The 22,143-nt window shown below is 41.9% G+C and overlaps 1 protein-coding gene across 1 annotated transcript in view; it reads right to left on the bottom strand.

Moving 5' to 3' along the window:
- The window catches only part of ALS2 (alsin Rho guanine nucleotide exchange factor ALS2), a 116,179-nt gene that overhangs the window by 38,856 nt on the left and 55,180 nt on the right, over window positions 1-22,143 (bottom strand). Inside the window, exons 9-14 of the mRNA XM_040357239.1 lie at window positions 18,676-18,753; window positions 14,352-14,528; window positions 13,841-14,012; window positions 9,160-9,340; window positions 3,122-3,187; window positions 39-201 (exon numbers count right to left, since the gene is read on the bottom strand). Coding sequence (XP_040213173.1) covers window positions 39-201; window positions 3,122-3,187; window positions 9,160-9,340; window positions 13,841-14,012; window positions 14,352-14,528; window positions 18,676-18,753 — 837 coding nt within the window. The remainder of the gene's footprint in view (window positions 1-38; window positions 202-3,121; window positions 3,188-9,159; window positions 9,341-13,840; window positions 14,013-14,351; window positions 14,529-18,675; window positions 18,754-22,143) is intronic.

Raw genomic sequence — 22,143 nt, 5'->3', positions numbered from 1 at the left:
GTACTGTACATAAAAAAAAAAAAAAGACAAGCACTTACCACTTCAAAGCACATGGCCAGCTTGAGCAGTAATCTGGCATACTCATGCAGTCGGATTATTGGTGAAAAGAATAGGCTACTTAGAGCTTCAGGAATTGTAGTGCCCTCATCCTTTATATAGCTGAGATTCTGCAAAAGCTCTTGGTTCTTAGTGAAGAAATCCCTGAAATTACAACCAAATCAAAATCTAAAAATACTCAGGAAGAAAATGTAAAATGCTTCTTTTAAAAAAACATGTATTAACAATACATGTACTCCCCTCCAGCATGCCTCAGCTGTGTAGAAAGACAACTCCAAGATCAAGATACAGAGAGTCTGTGCCCCTTAATAAAAAACACCAAGAAAAGGATTTTAAGGTTTGTATAAAAAAATCCAAATATCTGACCCTGCCTTGCAATTCTGGCAGGTGTGCCAGATCAGACTTTCCTCCATCCCCCGCACTCAAAAGCAGGGTTCTGGACCCTACACCTTCTGAATCCATTTTCACAAGCTTTCACCCACTTCACCATGGACCTTTGGCTGCTTACGCTGCACTCATTTGCCCCGTGGATGAGGAAGCCCCCCTCCTCCGGGCATGGGAAATGGACCTGGACTGATAGTTTGCTGTTGAACAACTCAAGTTTGTTCTCCATTGCGCACATGACTATCTCTTCGAGACTACAGGGGCCTGGGTATAAGTTGGGTATAATCTGGTTGTATAGATTGGGCAGAAAAACAATATCTTCTTGGAGATGAAAGGTCAAAACCACCTTGAAAAGGAAGGAGGCTCTGGGTCTCAACAGCACCCTATTTTTAAGTAGGACCAAAAAGGTTCTTTGCAGGACAAGGCTTCTAGTTCATAAATATGCCTTGCAGAGGTGATGGCAACAAGGAACGTAACCTTGTGAGTAAGAGTGAAAACTGATAAATTCAATATTGGCCTTCTGAAAACCTGAAAGAACCAAATTGAGATCTCATGGAGATATAAAGAATAGGAAGAAAGTCTCTGGAACAAGATTGCAAGTGCTTAGAGCTGACCCTTGATGGTACTCAGGCTAACTGCTGATCCAGGTTGTCATACAATAGCCTTTCCAGTGTAACATTGTTAACAATCTGGCTTCGCTCATCAGACGACTTAGGAACGGTTTGCAAACCCAATCTAGGTTACAAGATGTATATGAGTAAATTAACCTGACACCTGCGTAAAGGCAATGTACAAAATACCAAATAATATCTATAAAAGAGAGCCGCACGTTATAAAGCAAAAATAGCTCAACGATGATAAACTGAAAAGTTAATTAACCACGCTCAAAAAAGTGCATGTGCATCCATATAACAAATATTGTGATAAGTAAATACAGTGCCATAAAAGTTCCAAAAAATCTCAGATATGAAGTAAAATCCCATAAACACTCCGTTATCCAAAAACACTTCTGTTATCAGAAACACCCGTGACTCAATGTGTCTTCTCCTCACCGACATTCATATATGCATCCTACTCACCAGAGCGTGTTGACCCCCATTACAAGTAGTCAAATACAGCATGTGCGGATGCAGGCCTGGATTTCCCACAAGGCCACCGAGGCCAGGCCTCGGGGCGGCAGGGCACAGAGGGGCGGCAGCGGCATGGAGTCCCCCGACGGCCGGAACATACAGTTAAGGGCCGTAAGTTGCTTTCTAGCAGGACTAAATGTAGTGTGGGGCAATCCGCTCGCTCGTTAACAAGTGATTGTGGCAATGTCGCCGAAATCACTTGTAAAATGTGTGCTGCCGTCCGTCCTCCCCCCCCCCCCCCCACATACCTCTCTCTGCTGGCTCTGTCTTCGGGACTCCGTTCTCCCCCTAGCTGCAGAGTCTGTCTCCTGTCTCTCCCCCCCCGATGTACACAGTGAGAGGGGTGAGCTGTGCTCTTCCCATCTCAGCTGTAACAGGAGTTCTAGCACAGTGCTAGGACTCCTGTTTTGGAGGTGACAGGGTCAATAAAGAGAACCTGTCACCTCCAATTGCTATCACACAGGGAATTGTTTTCTCCTGTGTGATAGCAATAAAGTTAGGTGAAAAAAAAATAAGAAATAATAATTCAATTAATAAAATAAAAAAGTAATTAAAAAGTAAAGAATAAGAAAAATTATAATATATATATATATATATATATATATATATATATATATATATATATATATATATATATATATATATATATATATATATATATATATATATATATATATATATAAAAAAAGAAAAGTATACAAAAAAAAAGTAAACGTCAAGCTACAAATAAATAAAAAAAAGTAATAAAAAAGTAAAAAAAAAAAAAGAAACAAAAAACATATTTGAACTAACCATGCCGCCCCTGCCATCTGGTTACCATACTCCGTTGATTTTGGGGGGGGATGTGGTTGGCAGGGAGGGGGTGCATTGCGGAACCTGGCCTTGGGGGGGCAGGGAGAGCAAATCAAACCATCCGGGGCAAGTATTGCTGGCATTGCTCCTAAATACCTGGGTGCACGTACCGGCAATACCCCATCTCCAGCATCCCTATCATATGATGCACCATCATTGCCATATACTGTAAATGTCTAGGTGGTAGGTTGCCTTGATCTGTTCAATTGTTTTACAAATGAAAACAAACAGAAAGTGGTTGATATTGCTAGAAAAATGTTCCTATCTTTCATTAGAGTTGCTACTGTTGTACAATCCAAAACAGATAGCCCGTCAAAAAATAAATGTTCAGAGGAGTGTTGTCAAATGCAGCATCTGACCGATTGTCAAGATACTACCTAAATACTTTTTTAAAAGATATCTGAAAAAAAAAGAGCAGTACAGCCATTTTAGATTGACATGTTGGTTTCACGTGGGCCAACAATCTATCTATCTATCTATCTATCTATCTATCTATCTATCTATCTATCTATCTATCTTGTATATAAAAAAATATATTTGAAGAATCGTCTGCCAACCAACTGGGAAGCTAAAAAATAAAAATCTAAACCCCAAGAATGATGCTACCCAATGCATGCATCAAGATCAAATCAGTAAAAATAAAGCGTGCAGTACTAAAAAAGAAACAAACAAAAAAAAAAACACAAAAAAACACTTACATGGCTGATTTGGACAGAAGCGAAAAACCTCCCATGACCAAGAAGTTGCAAAGAGAAGTGCTATACCTGTAAAACAAGTAATTCAAAATATCCTGAAAATCGAAAACCATTGCATTATGTTTAACCATTATCAATTAACAAAACAAAAGCTATGTATATGGAGCATACAGATTGCATGCTAAAAAATGTAACCGCACACATCACATATAGTACTAGAAAAATTGCAAACTGTTGCTGTTTGGTCAATACAAAAGGAAACATTTAGCATTCTGACTGCCCCTTTAAGTAGACGGTGCAGTCAGCATTCCATTGCACAGTCACAAGACAGCTTTTCTGAAGGCGTCAGCGTAGAAATCCTAGCTGACACGGGTAGTTGTGTTTTTTTAGACAAAAGCAGTACTTGGTTCCTGGAACACTATTTAACAAACAGCGTGAGGCAAACAAGCCATACGTCTTATTTCACGTTCTCCATCAGCTAATTCCAACCAGTTATTACCTTTTGTATAACTTGACCCTCCCTCTTAGGCTGGATTCACACTTATGCAGTTTTAGTGCTTTTTGCATTTTGCAGTATTGCACTACAGTCCATTTAACATGGTTTCCTATGGAACACGTTCTGTTGTGCAAATCTGCAAAATGCAAAAAGCATAAAAAATGCACAGGTGTGAATCAAGCCTTATGCCGCGTACACACGATAATTTTTCGGGTTGTGAAAAATGAAGTTTTTCAGGCTCTAGAAAAAAAGTTTTTTTTTTCAACTTCATTATTAAAACGGCCTTGCCTACACACGATTGTTAAAAAAAAATGCTCTAGCAAAGCGCTGTGACGTACAACAGCACTATAAAAAGGGAAGTTCCATTCGGATGACGCCACCCTTTGGGCTGCTTTAGCGTATTTTGTGTTTGTAAAAGACGATTTGCGCTTTTCTGTCTGTTACAGCGTGATGAATGTGCTTACACCATTACGAACGGAAGTTTTACCAGAATGAGCGCTCCTGTTTCACAACTTGCTTCTGAGCATGCGTGGGTTTTTCACGTCATTAAAGCCCACACACGGTCATTTTTTACAACTGGAAAAACAACATAGTTTAAAACGTCGTGAAAAAATAGAGCATGTTCGAAAACATTTTGGCCCGCTTTTCAGAACCCGAAAAATGCTCTGTAGCCCACACACACGATCATTTTAAATGACATTTTAAAAAAACGTTGTTTTTTACAACCCGAAAAATGATCGTGTGTACGCGGCATTAGATTGTAAACTGTAATGCCTCGTACACACGATCGGAAATTTTTCATCGGGTATTGCAACCGTGTGTATGCCCCATCAGACTTTTTCCATTGCAAAGTCTGACGTAGTTAGAAAGAGAACATGTTTTTTCCGACAGAAAAAATCTGTATTGGAAATTCCGATCGTCTGTATGGAACTCGGAGGACGGAGAAAAAAAAACACGCATGCTCGGAAGCATTGAACTTAATTTTTCTAGGCTCGTCGTAGTGTTTTTGACAGTCGGAATTTGGTGTGTCCGTTTGTATGCAAGACAGCTTGAATGGAATTCTGTCAAAAAAAACAGTCGAAATTATTCTGACGGAAACTCAGATAGTGTGTACAGGGAATAACAGGCAGGTCTCTCTGGTTCCTACTGTATTGAATTGTATTGTAACTGTACTGTCTGCCCTCATGTAGTAAAGTGCTATGCAAACTGTTGGTGCGATATAAATCCTGTGTAATATTAATAATAATATGTAAAAGAGAAAAACTAAAGTGTAATTTTTAGTGAGCACACAAGTTTAACCAAAATAAATATTCAATGCGACGTCTACATATTCACATGCTTGCTGTTCTATTTCTCCACACGGTTTTAGGAAAACTTGGCTAAAAATTACTTTTAAATATAGATTTGCCAATTCATCTGGTAGCTCTTTGTTGATCTGGTGACATCTCTGCTAAACGACAGCTTACCCAAATAGATAAGTGCATTCACAGAAAAAGTACGCCGGAGTATCTGCTGATACTCCGGCGTACTTTCAAATTTGCCGCGTCGTATCTTTATTTGTCATTCACAAACAAAGATACGACGGCTTTTGGCTAAGATCCGACAGGCGTACGGCTTCGTACGCCTTCGGATCTTAGATGTAATTCTCCGGCGGCCGCTGGGTGGAGTTTGCGTCGTTTTCCAGCGTCGGGTATGAAAATTAGCCGATTACGGCGATCCACGAAGGTACGCGCGTCCGTCGCATTTTTTTACGTTGGTTTTTCGCATCGTAGAGTTAAGAGTGATATTTACATGGGGTAAAATTACTCCTCCATGTTAAAGTATGGCAGTCGTTCCCGCGTCAAATTTTAAACTTTTTTTTTTTTTTTTGCGTAAGACGTCCGGGAATACGAAATTACGTTACGCACGTAGCCGTTCAAAAAACACGTTGGGGCGCCGTAATTTCGCGCCAAGCACGGTGGGAAATTTCCTAACGGAGCATGCGCCGGACGGCTTTACGTTACACCGCCGCAAGTTTACAGGTAAGTGCTTTATGAATCACGCACTTACACTGAAAACTTGCGGCGGTGTAACGTAAAGGTGATACATTACGCCGCCGCGCGGCTACGTGAATCTGGCCCACGGTTTTTAAGCAGACTGACAATCTTACAGTTGAGAGACAGAAACAGTAAGACCCCTTTCACACTGCCACGCCACTTAAAGGTCGCGTGATTTTGCCACAATTTCAGGCAATGCCTGTGTAAACTTGGTCTATGGACCTCGACTCGCATCAAAGTCGGACCAAAGTAGTACAGGGGCTATTTTGAAGTGGCACAGCTATGAATGGTTATCATTGGGAATCATGGGGCACGAATTTTCATGCGACGCTGATTTCCAAAGTTGCTGGAAAAGTCGCACAGGTGTGAAAAGGGCCTTAAGCAAAACTGCTGTACAGCAATACCAAGCAGCAAGCGAAGCTTTTATAAAAAATGAGTTTGTGGCCGAACCCATGTGCATATATACATCTACAAACAATATATTAAAAAAATGGATACGATTGTGTAATACTAAAGTGCTCACATTTATACATATACTAAGATACTGTATGTGCAGAAACGCATATATTCTCTTTATATCAAAGCAATGATGACATAAATACACTATACAATTATTGTGGTGCTACTAGAATATAGAGACAGAATATCAACCAAAAATCCAGAAAAAACACATGATACAAGTGTTATAAATTGAGTTGCAGTTCAGTGAGTAAAATAAGTATTTGATCTCCAAGCAAAACATGACTTTGTACTTGGAGAAACACTTGTTGACAAGCACAGAGGTAAAACGTTTCTTGTAATTAGTTACCAGGTTTACACACATCTCAGGAGGGATTTTTTTCTTCTCTAAATCCTTAAGTCTTTCACTTGGCAACTCAAAGTTTTAGCTCCTTCACATTTTCTATATATTAAGGTCTGGAAACTCAGTAGGCCACTCCATGACCTTAATGTGCTTCTTCTTGAGCCACTCCCTTGTATGCATGGTATGTATTGGGTCATTGCAGAAAGACCCATTTATGGCCCATCTTCAGTGTTCTGGCTTAGGAAAGAAGGTTCTCATCCAAGATTTTACAATACATGTCCCTATCCATTGGCCCTCAATGCGGCAAAGTCAGGTTGTACCTTGAGCAGAGAAACAGCCCCAAAGCATCATGTTTCCATCTTCATGCTTGATTGTAGGGACGATGTTCTTGGTGTCATAATCAGCACTTTTCTTCCTCCAAACATGAGGAGTTGAGTTGATGGCAAAGAACTCAATTTTGGTCTCATCTGGCCACAGAACTTTCTCTGACAACAGAACTTTCTCCAAATCCTTCCTTCTCTGAATTATTTAGATGTTCATTGGCAAAACTTCAGATGGGCCTGTACATGCGTGTTCTGTACACCGCGGGCGTCCATTTTTCAAAAGGACCGAGGGCATCCGTGATAGGCAGAACACTAAACACAGTGTCTCCTGGGAAGCTGAGTGTTCCGCCTATCACGGAACAGCAGAAAGAGGAGGCGCTGCTTTTGAAAAATGGACGCCCGCGGTCTGCATGTCACGGATAAGGTAAGCAGTGACACACGGAGGCATGTAATTGGGCACAGTGAGGCATGTAATTGGGCACAGTGAGGCATGTAGTGGCGCACAGTGAGGCATGTAGTGGGGCACAGTCAGGCATGTAATGGTGGCACAGTCAGGCATGTAATGGTGGCACAGTCAGGCGTGTAATGGTGGCACAGTCAGGCGTGTAATGATGGCACAGTCAGGCGTGTAATGGTGGCACAGTCAGGCGTGTAATGGTGGCACAGTCAGGCGTGTAATGGTGGCACAGTCAGGCGTGTAATGGTGGCACAGTCAGGCGTGCAATGGTGGCACAGTCAGGCGTGCAATGGTGGCACAGTCAGGCGTGCAATGGTGGCACAGTCAGGCGTGCAATGGTGGCACAGTCAGGCGTGCAATGGTGGCACAGTCAGGCGTGCAATGGTGGCACAGTCAGGCGTGCAATGGTGGCACAGTCAGGCGTGCAATGGTGGCACAGTCAGGCGTGCAATGGTGGCACAGTCAGGCGTGTAATGGTGGCACAGTCAGGCGTGTAATGGTGGCACAGTCAGGCGTGTAATGGTGGCACAGTCAGGCGTGTAATGGTGGCACAGTCAGGCGTGTAATGGTGGCACAGTCAGGCGTGTAATGGTGGCACAGTCTGGCGTGTAATGGTGGCACAGTCAGGCGTGTAATGGTGGCACAGTCAGGCGTGTAATGGTGGCACAGTCTGGCGTGTAATGGTGGCACAGTCTGGCGTGTAATGGTGGCACAGTCTGGCGTGTAATGGTGGCACAGTCTGGCATGTAATGGTGGCACAGTCTGGCATGTAATGGTGGCACAGTCTGGCATGTAATGGTGGCACAGTCTGGCATGTAATGGTGGCACAGTCTGGCATGTAATGGTGGCACAGTCTGGCATGTAATGGTGGCACAGTCTGGCATGTAATGGTGGCACAGTCTGGCATGTAATGGTGGCACAGTCTGGCATGTAATGGTGGCACAGTCTGGCATGTAATGGTGGCACAGTGAGGTGAGGCAAGGCATGACTAGTAGGAAGGGGGTCGTCTTATATGGTGAGTGAATCCCAAAACCAACATTTTTGCTGGAAAATTAGGGGGTCGTCTTATACGCCGGCAAACATGGCATTTGTTCCAGACCGAGGGCGATTGATGGTTACTTTGTATTTCATTTTAGAATAATCGCTCCAATAGTTGTCGCCTTCTCGCCAAGCTTCTTGCCTATTGGGTCTTGTAGCTCATTTCCAGCCTTGTGCAAGTCTACAATCTTGTCCCTGATGTCCCTTGACAGCTTTTTGGTCATGCCCATGATGGCAGGTTTGAATGGAAGAAAAAAAAGAATCTGTGGACAGGCGTCTTTTATACACATAAGGAGTTGTCGTTAGGAGCAATTGACAGGACTAATCTGTATCACAGAGACAGAATTATTGTTGGTTGTATGGGATCAAATTCTTATTTTACTCACTGAACTGCAACTCAATTTATAACAAACATTTGTTTTATGTGTTTTTTTTCTGGATTTTTGGTTGATATTCTGTCTCCATCATTTAAAATACACCTCTGATAAAAAAAAATTATAGACCCTTCATCTCTTTGTAAGTGGGCAAACTTACAAAATCTATAGGGGATCAAATAATAATTGTCCCCACTGTATATATGTATAATACTACATTAAGTGGACTATTGTGTTGAAGTGGTGAGAGAAACAGGAGTTCCCAAACTGTCAGTGAAGAAGATCAGGGGCCACATTAAAGCCAGCTTACCCTGTTTGATCATCAGAAAGGCATTACAGACTGAATGGAAGCAGCAGAGCGCATTTCAATGGAACATCACTGCTGCAGCCACTTATGTGAATCGTCTGATGCATGCCATCACATACCAAACCCTAGCCAACACCGATTTCAGTAGTGGGTGGGATTTTTGTAAACATTTAAAAGATTTCAGGAGTTAGACTCAAAACATACTGACTCTGTATAACTATCCAAGAAGATATTCGAGTGCTCCAAGACTGAAAGGTTACTTGCATCCTTTGATCCTCGTAAGAAATTGCTTAAGGAGGTTCCATGCTGGCCAATTAGGTAGCAGAGCTTGCTGAACTTTGTTGCCATGTCCTGCAGAAGCTGAACAGCTGTCATAGTGCCCAAATTGTCTTTAGCAGAAAAAAAAGCAAATAGAATGCAAGGGTTACTTAAAAATGTTGCTTCCAACAGGATTTTTAAATAGGAAGATTCTTGATTATTATCAAGATTTCTTCATAGGATATCAAGTATTGAAAAACTGCAATTTATTTTAAATCATTAAAGCAGTTCTTCAGTCTGAAAAAAATAATAATTAAAAGTCGGCAGCTACAAATATGGTACACGCTTACTTTTAATAAAAGGGCACTTGCCTGTCCAGAGATCCAGCGCTGTCCTCACTAGTCTTCAGGGCCCTGGTGCCAGCCTCTTTAGTGTGGGAAGCAACTTGTGACTCCTTGTGGCTTCACAGCCGGCTTCCTACTGCGCATACCCGTGCCGTGCTGCGCTTTGTGAATGGTCCCACAGACTTCTGGGACCTGTAACGTTTTGCAAAAGGCTGCAGGCAGATAGGGAGGGGGGCGAACTTTCACTCAGATCACCTAGGCCACATGTGTCAACACAGGGCAAACCTGGCCCACAAGGCCATTTAATTAGGCCAGTCTAATCAATATTCCAATCGCACACGTTCCTGGTAAAGTGGCTCATAAAGATGGTGGGTGCTAAAACGTTTACCAGTTGGGTCCTGGAGACATCAAACAATCTAACATATTCGCCAGCACACCTCGGATCATCCAAAAAAGTTTTATTGCAGAAAAATCACATCACAAAAGTGCAAAGTTTCGAAACGTTGCACTTTTCTATGATGTTTCTGCACTAAAACTTTTTTGGATGTAATTGGACGATCCGAGGTGTGCTGGCGAATATGTTCGATCATTTTATTTGGCCCTCGCACCTCTCCTACAGCTGCGGCACCCTCCTCTTCTCCACCCCCACCTTGTCCCAGCCAACGTCAGCAGAGAGGAGGACAGAACTCTTTATTTTTTCCAGCTCTGCCCCATCTTTTTCCCAGCAGCAGCACAAGGTAAGTATGGTGCACTGTGATGCAAGGGTGGGTGGGGCTCTTGATATCTGAGGTAAGGAAGGGTTGCGGTGCTTTGGACATCTAGTCTTCGGCCGGTCATACACGATTCAAAGCATTAATGGGAAGGCTGAATGTACAAAAACTGATCGATCAATCAACTTGGGTACAACCAGCCTGCCAGATTCCCGTACGATTATCACTAGTGGCTGTTATAGCTGCTAGGGATAATCACTGTCTTCTCCCGGCAGGGATAGTTTCCTACAGGGAACAGATAATTTTCTCGGCAGGAGAGATTCCCCTGTCAGCACTGTCTTTGGTGCAGGAAAATTAATTTGCACCACGTATGGCCTGCCTTATAGGCATAACTGGCCCTTCAAGGATAACCATAATGCTGATGTGACCTGGATGTTCCACAGCAGTACTGGCAAATTATTCTGTGGACAGATGAAACCAAAGTTGAGTTGTTTGGAAGAAACACACAACACTATGTGTGGAGAAAAAGAGGCACAGCACACCAACACCAAAGCCTCATCCCAACTGTGAAGTATGGTGGTGGGGGCATCATGGTTCGGGGCTGCCTTGCTGCGCCAGGGCATGGACGGATTGCTATCATCGAAGGAAAAATTAATTCCCAAGTTTACCAAGACATTTTGTAGGAGAACTTAAGGCCATCTGTCCACCAGCTGAAGCTCAACAGAAGGTGGGTTTTGCAACAGGACAACGACCCAAAGCATAGAAGTAAATCAACAACAGAATGGCTTAAACAGAAGAAAATACGCCTTCTGGAGTGGCCCAGTCAGAGTCCTGACCTCAACCCGATTGAGATGCTGTGGCATGACCTCAAGAAAGCGATTCACACCAGACATCCCAAGAATATTGCTGAACTGAAACAGTTCTGTAAAGAGGAACAGTCAAGAATTACTCCTGACCGTTGTGCAGTCTGATCTGCAACTACAGGAAACGTTTGGTTGAAGTTATTGCTGCCAAAGGAGGTTCAACCAGTTATAAAATCCAAGGGTTCACATACTTTTTACACCTGCACTGTAAATGTTTACATGGTGTGTTCTAAAAAACATGGTAACATTTAATTCTTTGTGTTATTAGTTTAAGCAGACTGTGATTGTCTATTGTTGTGACTTAGATGAAGATCAGATCACATTTTATGACCAATTTGTGCAGAAATCAATATCATTCTAAAAGGGTTCACATACTTTTTATTGCAACTGTGTGTATGTATATAACACATACATACATACATACATACATACATACATACATACATATATATATGAATGAAAGAATAAATGTGCCATTGTGCACTTGACCACTTTACCAGCTACAGTATGTGTCAATTGCTTCATTTAAAGTCCCTTTTCCTTTTAACTACCTGCCGTATAGACAAATGAGGGCGTGCGGGATCCTCTCTCGTTTTGGGACGTCAGCTAATGTCGCCCCAGTCTCAGCGTGCAACGCGGCGATTGCTGGCGCTCCATGTCCCTGGGACACGGCGTGACCTGGATCTCGGCTCTTAACCCTCAGCGGCATATCCACACAGAGGAGACCTGTACAGATAAAGCAGGGCACTGATCATCAGTGCAGCCCCAATAGTGTCCAGAAATGATGCAAGTCAGTGCTGCCTTTTCTTGGCCATCAGTACCTGCTTATCAGTGCTGCCCATCATTGCCCATAAGTGCTGCCTATCAGTGCCGCCCATCATTGCTACCTCATCAGTGCCAGCGCAGCCTCAGTTAAGGAGGAAAAATTACTAATTTACAAAAAAAATTGACAGAAACGAAGAAAACTTTTTTTTTTTTCAAAATATTCTCGTTTTGTATTTTTTGCCCAAAAAAAAAATAAGAAACCCAGCGGCAATTAAATACCAACAAGATAAAGCTCCATTTGTGTGAAAATTATACAGATTTCATTTGGATACAGCGCTGTATCAAAGTGTGACAGCACTGAAAGCTGAAAATTGGTCTGAGCAGGAATGGGGTAAAAGTGCTCAGTATTGAAGCGGTTAAATACTATTTAAAAGGAAAGTATGAGTGATTATTGTAGTTTACCGTAAAAAAATATTACTCTTTCACATTTTTTGTTTTTGCAATAAATTTAGATTAGCTACTAAAATTACTCGACCCAATTGCTTAACTACTGCTAAGTAAGATGCCAGCCACACAGTGAGTGCATCGTTTTCAATGAGTTAGCCAACATTAGAAAATTTAACTCCAACAAACCAAATAACGCTTACAGGTTTTACTTCTCGCCAATCTGTGCTGGACAGTAAAAGGAGAAGCACAGACCAAAAAGCTCATCACAGATGCCGGCACCTGGACCTAAAGCCGATTGAACAATCGGCTCAAGTGAAGACAGCGCTGGATCCAGGGACAGGCGAGTGCCCTTGTATGTAAAGTCAGCAGCTACAGAATTTGTAGCTGCTGACTTATTTTTTTGGGGGGAGACTGGAGCTTCTCCAAGTTGCATTCACATAAATACTTATTTGGCTGCCAAACGATGACTATCTATTTGTGAAAAATACATTACAAGTATCATGATTGTGTGCCTCGATAATTTTGTGACTATAAGGCTGACAAAACTGCATAACCTAATGCCTTGTACACACGATTGGATTTTCCATCGGGATAAACTCTGACTGAGTTTTCCGACGGAATTCCATTCAAACTGTCTTGCATACACACGGACACACCAAATTTCCAACCGTCAAGAACGTGGTGACGTACAACACTACGACGAGTCGAGAAATATTAAGTTCAATGCTTCCTAGCATGCGTCGACTTGATTCTGAGCATGCATTTTTTTTTTTCCAACGAAGAAACGAAATTTCTGTGGGAAAAAAAGAGAACATGTTCTTCTAAATTCTGACGGAAAAAAGTCTGATGGGGCACACACACGGTCGGAATATCCGATGAAAGAATTCCGTCTGACTTTTTCTATCGGAAATAACGATCGTGTGTACAAGGCATTAGGCATGCTTTCGACAAAAAGCAAGATCTTGATTTGGTTGTGTGATGCTGCAATAGCATGGGCAAACAGATTTCAGCTTTTCAATGTCTCCTGGAGTCAAATCAACAAATGAAAATGTCTGATTACGTGTAGCGGACAGGAGTTGCTGTACGGCTTCTTGCTTTGATATGGAAAATGCATATAAAAGTTTTGCTGTCAAAATAATTCCTAAAGCACCACATCCCTCGTATATCGAAAACATAATGCAAATGCTACATTTGGCACAATGGGGCTTTTAATGCACTTATTTTTTCACTCAATATCCAAAAATTACAAGTCTAGTCTAGCTTCAGCAACTATTTTTTGCCCCCACCCTTCCTCTTTTCTACAAAAATTACAATGTTTAAACAAATCCCATAAAACTACTAAATCCATCCTCCTTGCATAAGAATGTTAAACTATAAAAAAAACATAACTCCTGTCCTTGGTGAGACTGCCCATAAACGGCCACCCCCTTACTCTGTACAAGACATATATTGGTTAGTCAATGGGTTCACTTTTTATTAGGTGTTAAAAAACAAACACGTACCTAGTCCTAAAAGGGGTCTAAGAATCTGTGACTTGACATCACTTAGAAGACAATAAAAATTCCTCTCAGTTGCAGCAAGCTTGTGGAGGTTTCCAATGTAGCCCATCATATTTTGGTCTACAAGAGCCAAGCAGCTATTTGCACCAGTGTAAACATTGCAGATATATCCCAGCTTGAAGACATAAAAGAGAGTAATCTAGATTATAAAAAAAAAATTCATTATGTGATTATAAAATTTAAATCTAATACAACTAACTCCATGGGAAAAGATTACTGGCGAAAAGAGACCACAACCACTATTGTCCCTTCTTCATGGAAAAGGTCAGCCTTTTCAAAACTAAACAGTTTTGGCAATTCACATGACAAATAAGCATTAGAAGTCTAAAACAATCAGATCATAAAGTGAATTAAATTTTGTGGTTGGCCTCACCCCTCCTAAGAAACTGGTCTAGGAGTCAAAATTAGAGATGTTGTAGAGAGAACAGGATTAGAGTGTGGAATATTTGCTCACCTTGCTACAATTGGATAGCTGAACTGGTGTCTGGCTCGTTTCTGTTCCACTTGGTTCCACTGCTGCTTGGTGTCCACTGTAATATACAGCAGGCTGGAACTCGTCTTTTCCATGAGCCAGAAAAAGAGAATGATCCTGCCCAGCGGCTATAGTCCACACACAGCCATCTTCACACACCTACAGAAGAGAGGCCCATTCCAAACCAATTATATATACACACGGTATATGAACATGCACATACAACTCCTATTGCTACATCAGACATCTCCCTCTTCCACTGTTCTGCACACGATGTCCTGATCAAGCTCCCGCTGTGCTGATGCATAGTTTGGTGGAGGAACAGGAGTCAGTCTGATCTGAATGCTTTTCTCAACCAGGATGCAATGTTAAACCATTGATTAACTCAGGCGGCACAAGCTGCTGTAACATATTGGCGTGGATTGCTTCACTATCTGGACATTTTAAAGTCATAAGTGTGGATTATTTCCATATATATATATATATATATATATATATATATATATATATATATATATATATATATATATATATATATATATATATATATATATATATATATATATATATATATATATATATATATACACACATACACACATATATATATGATTGTTTGCTGTGAGACACTTTTTTTTTTTGTGCATCTTTATTTAATCAATCAGCACACTACATTTATCACCTTTGAACACTATATGCGTAATCTGAGGTGGGATTATGTGTTTGTGTTAGTTATTTATAGGATGATGTGAATGGGGGGGGGGGGGGGGGGGGTAAAAAAAAAAAAAACAGAACCAGCGCAAAGTGGAGAGATAATGAGTAACAACAACTAGAGTAATTAAAGTAATTAAGCAGGTGAGTATTGAAAAAGAGCAGCACGTTGTACAAGAAAAAAAAATTAATAGAAATCAATACTAAATTTATTAAACCGGGTTCCTTACGTTTTAAAGTGCAAAGTGATTTAAACTTAACACCAACATGATAATATAATGTGTGTAAAAAGTCCAAACACAAAATAAGTTCAATAGTGCAAATAGTGAATGTTCAAACAATGTATCAGAGTCCTCAGCCAATGTACCAACTTCTTCAAATAGTGTACACAATCTTCAAATCCCTGCAGAACAGTAGGTAGATTTGACTGAAATTTCTTCCACCACCCCCGAATGACCCGTAATTTCTGCCGTTTTTTTAAGCGCATATGGAACGCACCACGGTGTGTCTCCATGCACATGGATTTTTAAGCTGCAAGCATTTGCTGTTTTACCTGGTTTTTATCTGTTTTTGGAATAAAATCGTGACATACTTCACTATGGAAGCCCTTTCTTTTAGATTTTTCCCATTAACCATTGAACAACTCTCCTCAAAACGTTTTTTTGCCTGGAAACGTGCTCAAACAATTTGGATTCCCTTTTGGTGCGAGTGTCCTGGAGGTCAGTTAAACGTTGGGATCATCATTGAGATAGTGTACAACTCCTGCTGGATATACCCATATGTGCTTTATGACTACTTGTAATAGGGGTCATGGAAGTCTGGTGAGTAGGATGTGTGACAGGTGATGGTGGAGGAAGAAATTTCAGTCAAATATACCTACTGTTCATTAGGGATTTGAAGATTGTGTACACTATTTGAAGAAGTTGATGCATTGTCTGAGGACTCTGATGCATTGTTTGAACATTCACTATTTGCACTATTGAACTTAGTTCACTTAGAGCCAATGGCTGCGCTGCCATCAATCTATCCAATCAAGAGCCAGGACCCCGTGCAGAGAGGGAGAGCACGTCTCCGCCAAGGGAAATACGGGGCTCAGGTAAGTAAAACCCCTTTAAAGCGGGAGTTCACCCAATTCGTTTTTTTTTCTATTTTCCCCTTAGCTTCATGCTCGTTTTGTCTAGGGGAATCGGCTATTTGTTTTAAAATATGATCCGTACTTACCCGTTTTCGAGATGCATCTTCTCCGTCGCTTCCGGGTATGGGTCTTCGGGAGCGGGCGTTCCTTCTTGATGACAGTCTTCCGAGAGGCTTCGCATCCATCGCGTCACTCGTAGCCGAAAGAAGCCGAACACCGACGTTCGGCTTCTTTCGGAAAATCGTGACGCGATGGATGCGACCGTCGGAAGCCTCTCGGAAGACTGTCAATCAAGAAGGAACGCCCAGTCCCGCAGCCCATACCCGGAAGCGGCGGAGAAGATGCATCTCGTAAACGGGTAAGTACGGATCATATTTTAAAACAAATAGCCGATTCCCCTAGACAAAACGAGCATGAAGCTAAGGGGAAAATGTGTTCGCTATGGGTGAACCTCCGCTTTAAGGCTATTGTAGAGGCAGAAGGTTTTTTTATCTTCATGCATTCCTATGCATGAAGATAAAAAACCTTCTGTGTGCAGCTCCCCCTCAGCCCCCCTAATACACACCTGAGCCCCATCTAGATCCAGCAATGTTGTAGGAGTGTCTCGGCTGCCCGCGACTCCCTTGCTCATTGGCTGAGACAGCAGCGCAGTGCCATTGGCTCCCGCTGTTGTCAAAGTCAGTGAGCCAATAAGGAGAAAAAAGGGGGAAAGGCCGGGCTGCATGGAAACAGGGAGCTCAGCTCAGGATGTATCGCTACTGTGGCATTATCCTACTGCATCCAGATGAGATGACCATCCAACAAGATGGTCCAACACCGCAGAATTAGCCAAATCACCGAAGCTCCAGGATATTTATTGGAAGATGGCATGAGAATCACCAAGTCCCTTGCTCCCAGAACTTTTCTGTAGCCCAACAAGCTAGCATCCATCATGAGGATCTTACAAAAGACAGGAAGTAAAGACTTCCCCAAATCCAGAGCTGGATTCCTGAGCCAATAAGCCAGGGCACAACCTGTCCAAAGACTTGTCCCATAATGGCAAAATGTTGCATTGCAGATACCTGGAGTGGAACTGGGCAAAAGGAACTGCCTTGATGGAGGCTCCCAGGACTCTCATGGCTTCTAGACTGGAGAGTTTGAAACCAAGTCCAGAGAATCTGAAGTTTTTCCTGTGAAAGAAACAATCTAAACCAAGACATATCCAGGGCTAGACTCAGATACGCCAAGTGATGTGTCATTTTCATTCACAATTTCTAATGATGCAGGATCCACCTGAGCCACTGTAATGTTTGAACAGTCAGATACATGTTGCCCTACAGAGCCATGCTGACAGTTCTCTTCTAAATGCAAAACTCTTTCTTAATTTTGCATAGAGTAAGGGAAGGTTACAATTCCTGTAATTTTTTTATTATTTTTTTGCTACTTGCGTCTCATTGGGGAGCTTTATCTTCACTTTGCGGGTCCCTCTTCGGCGCTCCTGGCCCTCCCTCCTGCCAAATACCCATGCAGCAAGCAGCTTGCGATGGGGGCACACGAGCCGAGCGGCAGCTCCGTGTGTCCATTCAGACACAGAACCTTCTGCCTTTACAAGCAATTTAATGCAAGGAAGACTTTAGAAGCACGTTAACAATGAAAAGTAATTTCCATTCACAATTCATATCCAAAAAGGCACAAAGTGGAACAAACAGCTATTCTCTTCAGAGCAGAATCTGTAAGAAAGTTTGTTAAAATCCCTGCAATGTACCTAGATCAACTTTAGTTACTCTTAAACAGCAAGTCATTCACATATCCCACAATGGGAATGCCATGAGAATGCAGCAGCAGGGTTAATACTGGGGCCAGCACCTTATTCAATACCCAATGTGTAGCCAAGAAGCCAAAGGGAAGGACCACAAACTGGGCATGTAGGTAAGCTTCTTTGTTGCTCTATACTCTGTCTACCTATGTTAATCCTAATTTCCAATGGAAATGGAAATTGGATGGAAAATGGAATTTAGTCCTCTTCTCCCCAAGGGGTTACTACACGCTGCACTTGATGCTCTGATCTCATGTATTTCCACTTTGTCTTTAAGCATCGTACCATGCTGTAAAATTTGTCTTTCTATTCTCCTTTTGTCTGCCTATCTATGTGTGTTTGATAACATAATTCAGTTGTATTTGTGTCTTATTCTATATTAATAAACCAGTTGATTGAGAAAAAAAAAAGGGCATTGTTCCATATACAGTAAAAAAGCATGTACGCCTAACAAGTGGTCCGGGCAGGTTTTCAATTGGTACAATGCTACTGCTGAACAGCAGAATCAAGAGATGATCCTATCGTAAAAAAATAAATTTATATCGCCTTCTGTGTTCCTTTTTTCACACTGCAGTGATGTGTCACAGAATTGATAAATGACCCTTAGGATATGTCATCAGGACACTGTGCAGTAAGTGCACCTTAATTACAGAAGTGACCCTTACCTTGGCAAGCCGTGGCATAGTTGTTGGAGACTGCATGTGACCCAGCTGCCCTGAAAGATTGCTTCCCCAGGAATAAACCTGCAAAGCAGAAAACAAAGCTTAGGCATACACAAACTGATAATTACTTTGTTCACGCCATGTGTTGCAGATGTGTTTCTGTATGTGTGTTTTTGATATGCTCTGGTGCATTTTTTCTCCGTTATTTTTTTCATCTCAATTGGGTACATGTGCCTTCTGGTATGTGTTGCCTTGTACCAGATGCGTTCTATACAGAAAAAAAATGCAACATTTTCTACATTTGTTGTCTGTCCTTGAACACCCTACACTGGTGTAAACTAGAGTCACTGGAATCCATAGTTCATGCATTTTTTATGCAGAATAAAAATAGCACTGGACTGCAACTGGTGTGAACCAGCCCTAAATGCAAATAAAAGTGGCTAAGAGGTTAGTTCTCATGCCTTGCAAAACTGGGGACCCATGTCCAATTTCCAAAAGGATCACTATAGACAGGGTGTTTGAAGCCCCTGGAGAAAGCTCACACATAAACCAGGAGAGCAGACAGTTTCAACCCACCATCCAACCAAACTGGTCCTAGGGTGTGTATACAGTGGGGAAAATAATTACTTGATCCCCTGCAGATTGTGTAAGTTTGCCCACTTACAAAGAAATGAAGGGTCTATAACTTTTATCATGGGTATATTTTAAATGATAGAGACAGAATATTAACCAAAAAAACCCCCAGAAAAAAAAACACATAAAAAACAAATGCTCGAAATTAAAGTGGAGGTTCACCCGGAAATGACAATTTTTAAGATTAGATTCATGCTCATTGTGTCTAGGGGAATTGGCTAGTTTTTTTTAAATCGAAGCCGTACTTACCGTTTTAGAGATACATCTTCTCCGCCGCTTCCGGGTATAGGCTGCGGGACTGGGCGTTCCTTCTTGATTGACAGTCTTCCGACAGGCTTCCGACGGTCGCATCTATCGTTTCACGATTTTCCGAAAGTAGCCGAACGTCGGTGCGCAGGCGCCGTATAGCGCCGCACCGACGTTCGGCTTCTTTCGGCTACTCCTGACGCGATAGATGCGACCGTCGGAAGCCTTTCGGAAGACTGTCAATCAAGAAGGAACACCCAGTCCCGAAGACCCATACCCGGAAGCGGCGGAGAAGATCGCTCTCTAAACGGTAAGTACTGCTTCGTTTTTAAAAAAAACTAGCCGATTCCCCTAGACAAAATGAGCATGAATCGAATCTTAACATTTTTTTTTAGGGTGAACTCCCGCTTTAAGTTGCAGTTAATTGAGTAAAACAAGTATTTGATCCTCAAGCAAAACATGACTTGGTACTTGGTGAAGAAACCCTTGCTGGCAAGCACAGGAGGTAAGACGTTTCTTGTAGTTGACCAGGTTTGCACACATCTCAGGAGGAATTTTGGTCCACTCTTTAAAGACCACAGGCTCCGTGTCTGAACGGACGCAGGGAGCTGTGACTCAGCTCAGGTGCCCCCATAGCAAGCTGCTTGCTGTGGGGGCACTAAACAGAAGGGAGAGACCAGGAGCACCAAAAAGGGACCCAGGAATAGGAGGATCCTGGTTGCTCTGAGCAAATCCAATGCAACAGAGCAGGTAAGTATAACTGTTATTTTTTATAGAAAAAAAAATACATGACTTTAAAATCCCTTTAATGTGGTTCATTTTACACCACTCATTAGTTGCCTTGGTGGTATGCTTTGGGTCATTGTTATCCTGGAAGGCCCATCCATAACCCATCTTCAGTGTTCTGGCTGAGGGAAGAATGTTGTTATCCAAGATTTTACAATACACAGCCCTGTCCATTGTCCAGAAAAATGCTGACTATGACCCCAAGAACACCATCCCTACAGTCAAGCACAGAGATGGAAAAAACATGCTTTGGGGCGGTTTTGCTGCTAAAAGGTACAGGCCGACTTTGCTGAATTGAGGAGCCAATGAATGGGGCCATGCATTATAAAATATTGGATGAGAACCTTCATCCCTCAGCCAGAACACTGAAGAAGGGATGGGTTATGGATGGGTCTTCCAGCATGACAATGACCCAAAAAATACCGCCAAGGCAGCAAAGAAGAAGCACATTAAGGTCATGGAGTGGCCCTAGCCAGTCTCACGACCTTTAATCCTATAGAAAATTTATGGAGGGGAGCTGAAACTTCAAGTTTGCCAAGCGGACAGCCCGGGGAAAACCTTTAAGGATTTAGAGAAGATCTGTGGCAGATGATTGTGGCAGATGAGGTTTAATGTTGATAAATGTAAAGTTATGCACTTAGGGAATAAGAATATGCATGCATCATACATGCTAGGGGGAGTACAACTGGGGGAATCTGTAGTGGAGAAGGATCTGGGGGTTTTAGTTGAATCATAAAGCTCAATAATGGCATGCAATGCCAAGCTGCGGTTTCCAAAGCGAGCAAAGTCCTTTCTTGTATTAAGAGAGGTATGGACTCCCAGAGACAGAGATATAATTTTGCCCCTGTACAAATCATTAGTAAGACCTATCTGGAATATGCAGTTCAGTTATGGGCACCAGTTCTCAAAAAGGACATCGGAGAACTGGAGAAAGTGCAGAGAAGGGCAACCAAAAACTGATAAGAGGCATGGAGGAGCTCAGCTATGAGGAAAGATTAGAAGAACTAAATTTATTCACTCTTGAGAAGAGGGAATAAGGGGAGATATGATCAACATGTTCAACTATATAAGAGGTCCATACAGTGAACTTGGTGTTGAGTTATTCACTTTACGGTCAACACTGAGGACAAGGGGCACTCTTTACGTCTAGAGGAAAGAGATTTCACCTCCAAATACGGAAAGGTTTTTTCACAGTAAGAGCTGTGAAAATGTGGAACAGACTCCCTCCAGAGGTGGTTCTGGCCAGCTCAGTAGATTGCTTTAAGAAAGGCCTGGATTCTTTCCTAAATGTACAGAATATAACTGAGTACCAAGATTTGTAGGTAAAGTTGATCCAGGGTAAATCCGATTGCCTCTCGGGGGATCAGGAAGGATTTTTTTCCCCTTCTGTAGCAAATTGGATCATGCTCTGCTGGGATTTTTTGCCTTCCTCTGGATCAACTGTGGGTATGGAGTTGGGTGTATGGGATTTTGCTGTGTTTTTTGTTTTGTTTTTTTATTTTTTGTGGTTGAACTGGATGGACTTGTGTCTTTTTTCAACCTGACTAACTATGTAACTATCTGTAAAGAGTGGACCAAAATCCCTCCTGGGATGTATAAAGACCTGGTCACCAACTACAAGAAACGTCTTATCTCTGCAAGGGTTTCTCTACCAAGTACTTGTATATGATATATGAGAGATAGATAGAGATATATATTATATATATATATATAAAAATAAATAAATATTATTATTATATATTTTTTTTTCATGCAATGTATGTGTATATGAGGAATGAGTAAGCGCTGACTTTAGCGTGAAACACG

This window comes from Rana temporaria, chromosome 6, assembly GCF_905171775.1.
Source record: "Rana temporaria chromosome 6, aRanTem1.1, whole genome shotgun sequence".
NCBI lineage: Eukaryota > Metazoa > Chordata > Amphibia > Anura > Ranidae > Rana > Rana temporaria.
Note: the sequence above shows the minus strand (reverse complement) of the source record. Positions and strands in the feature narration are given on the sequence as shown.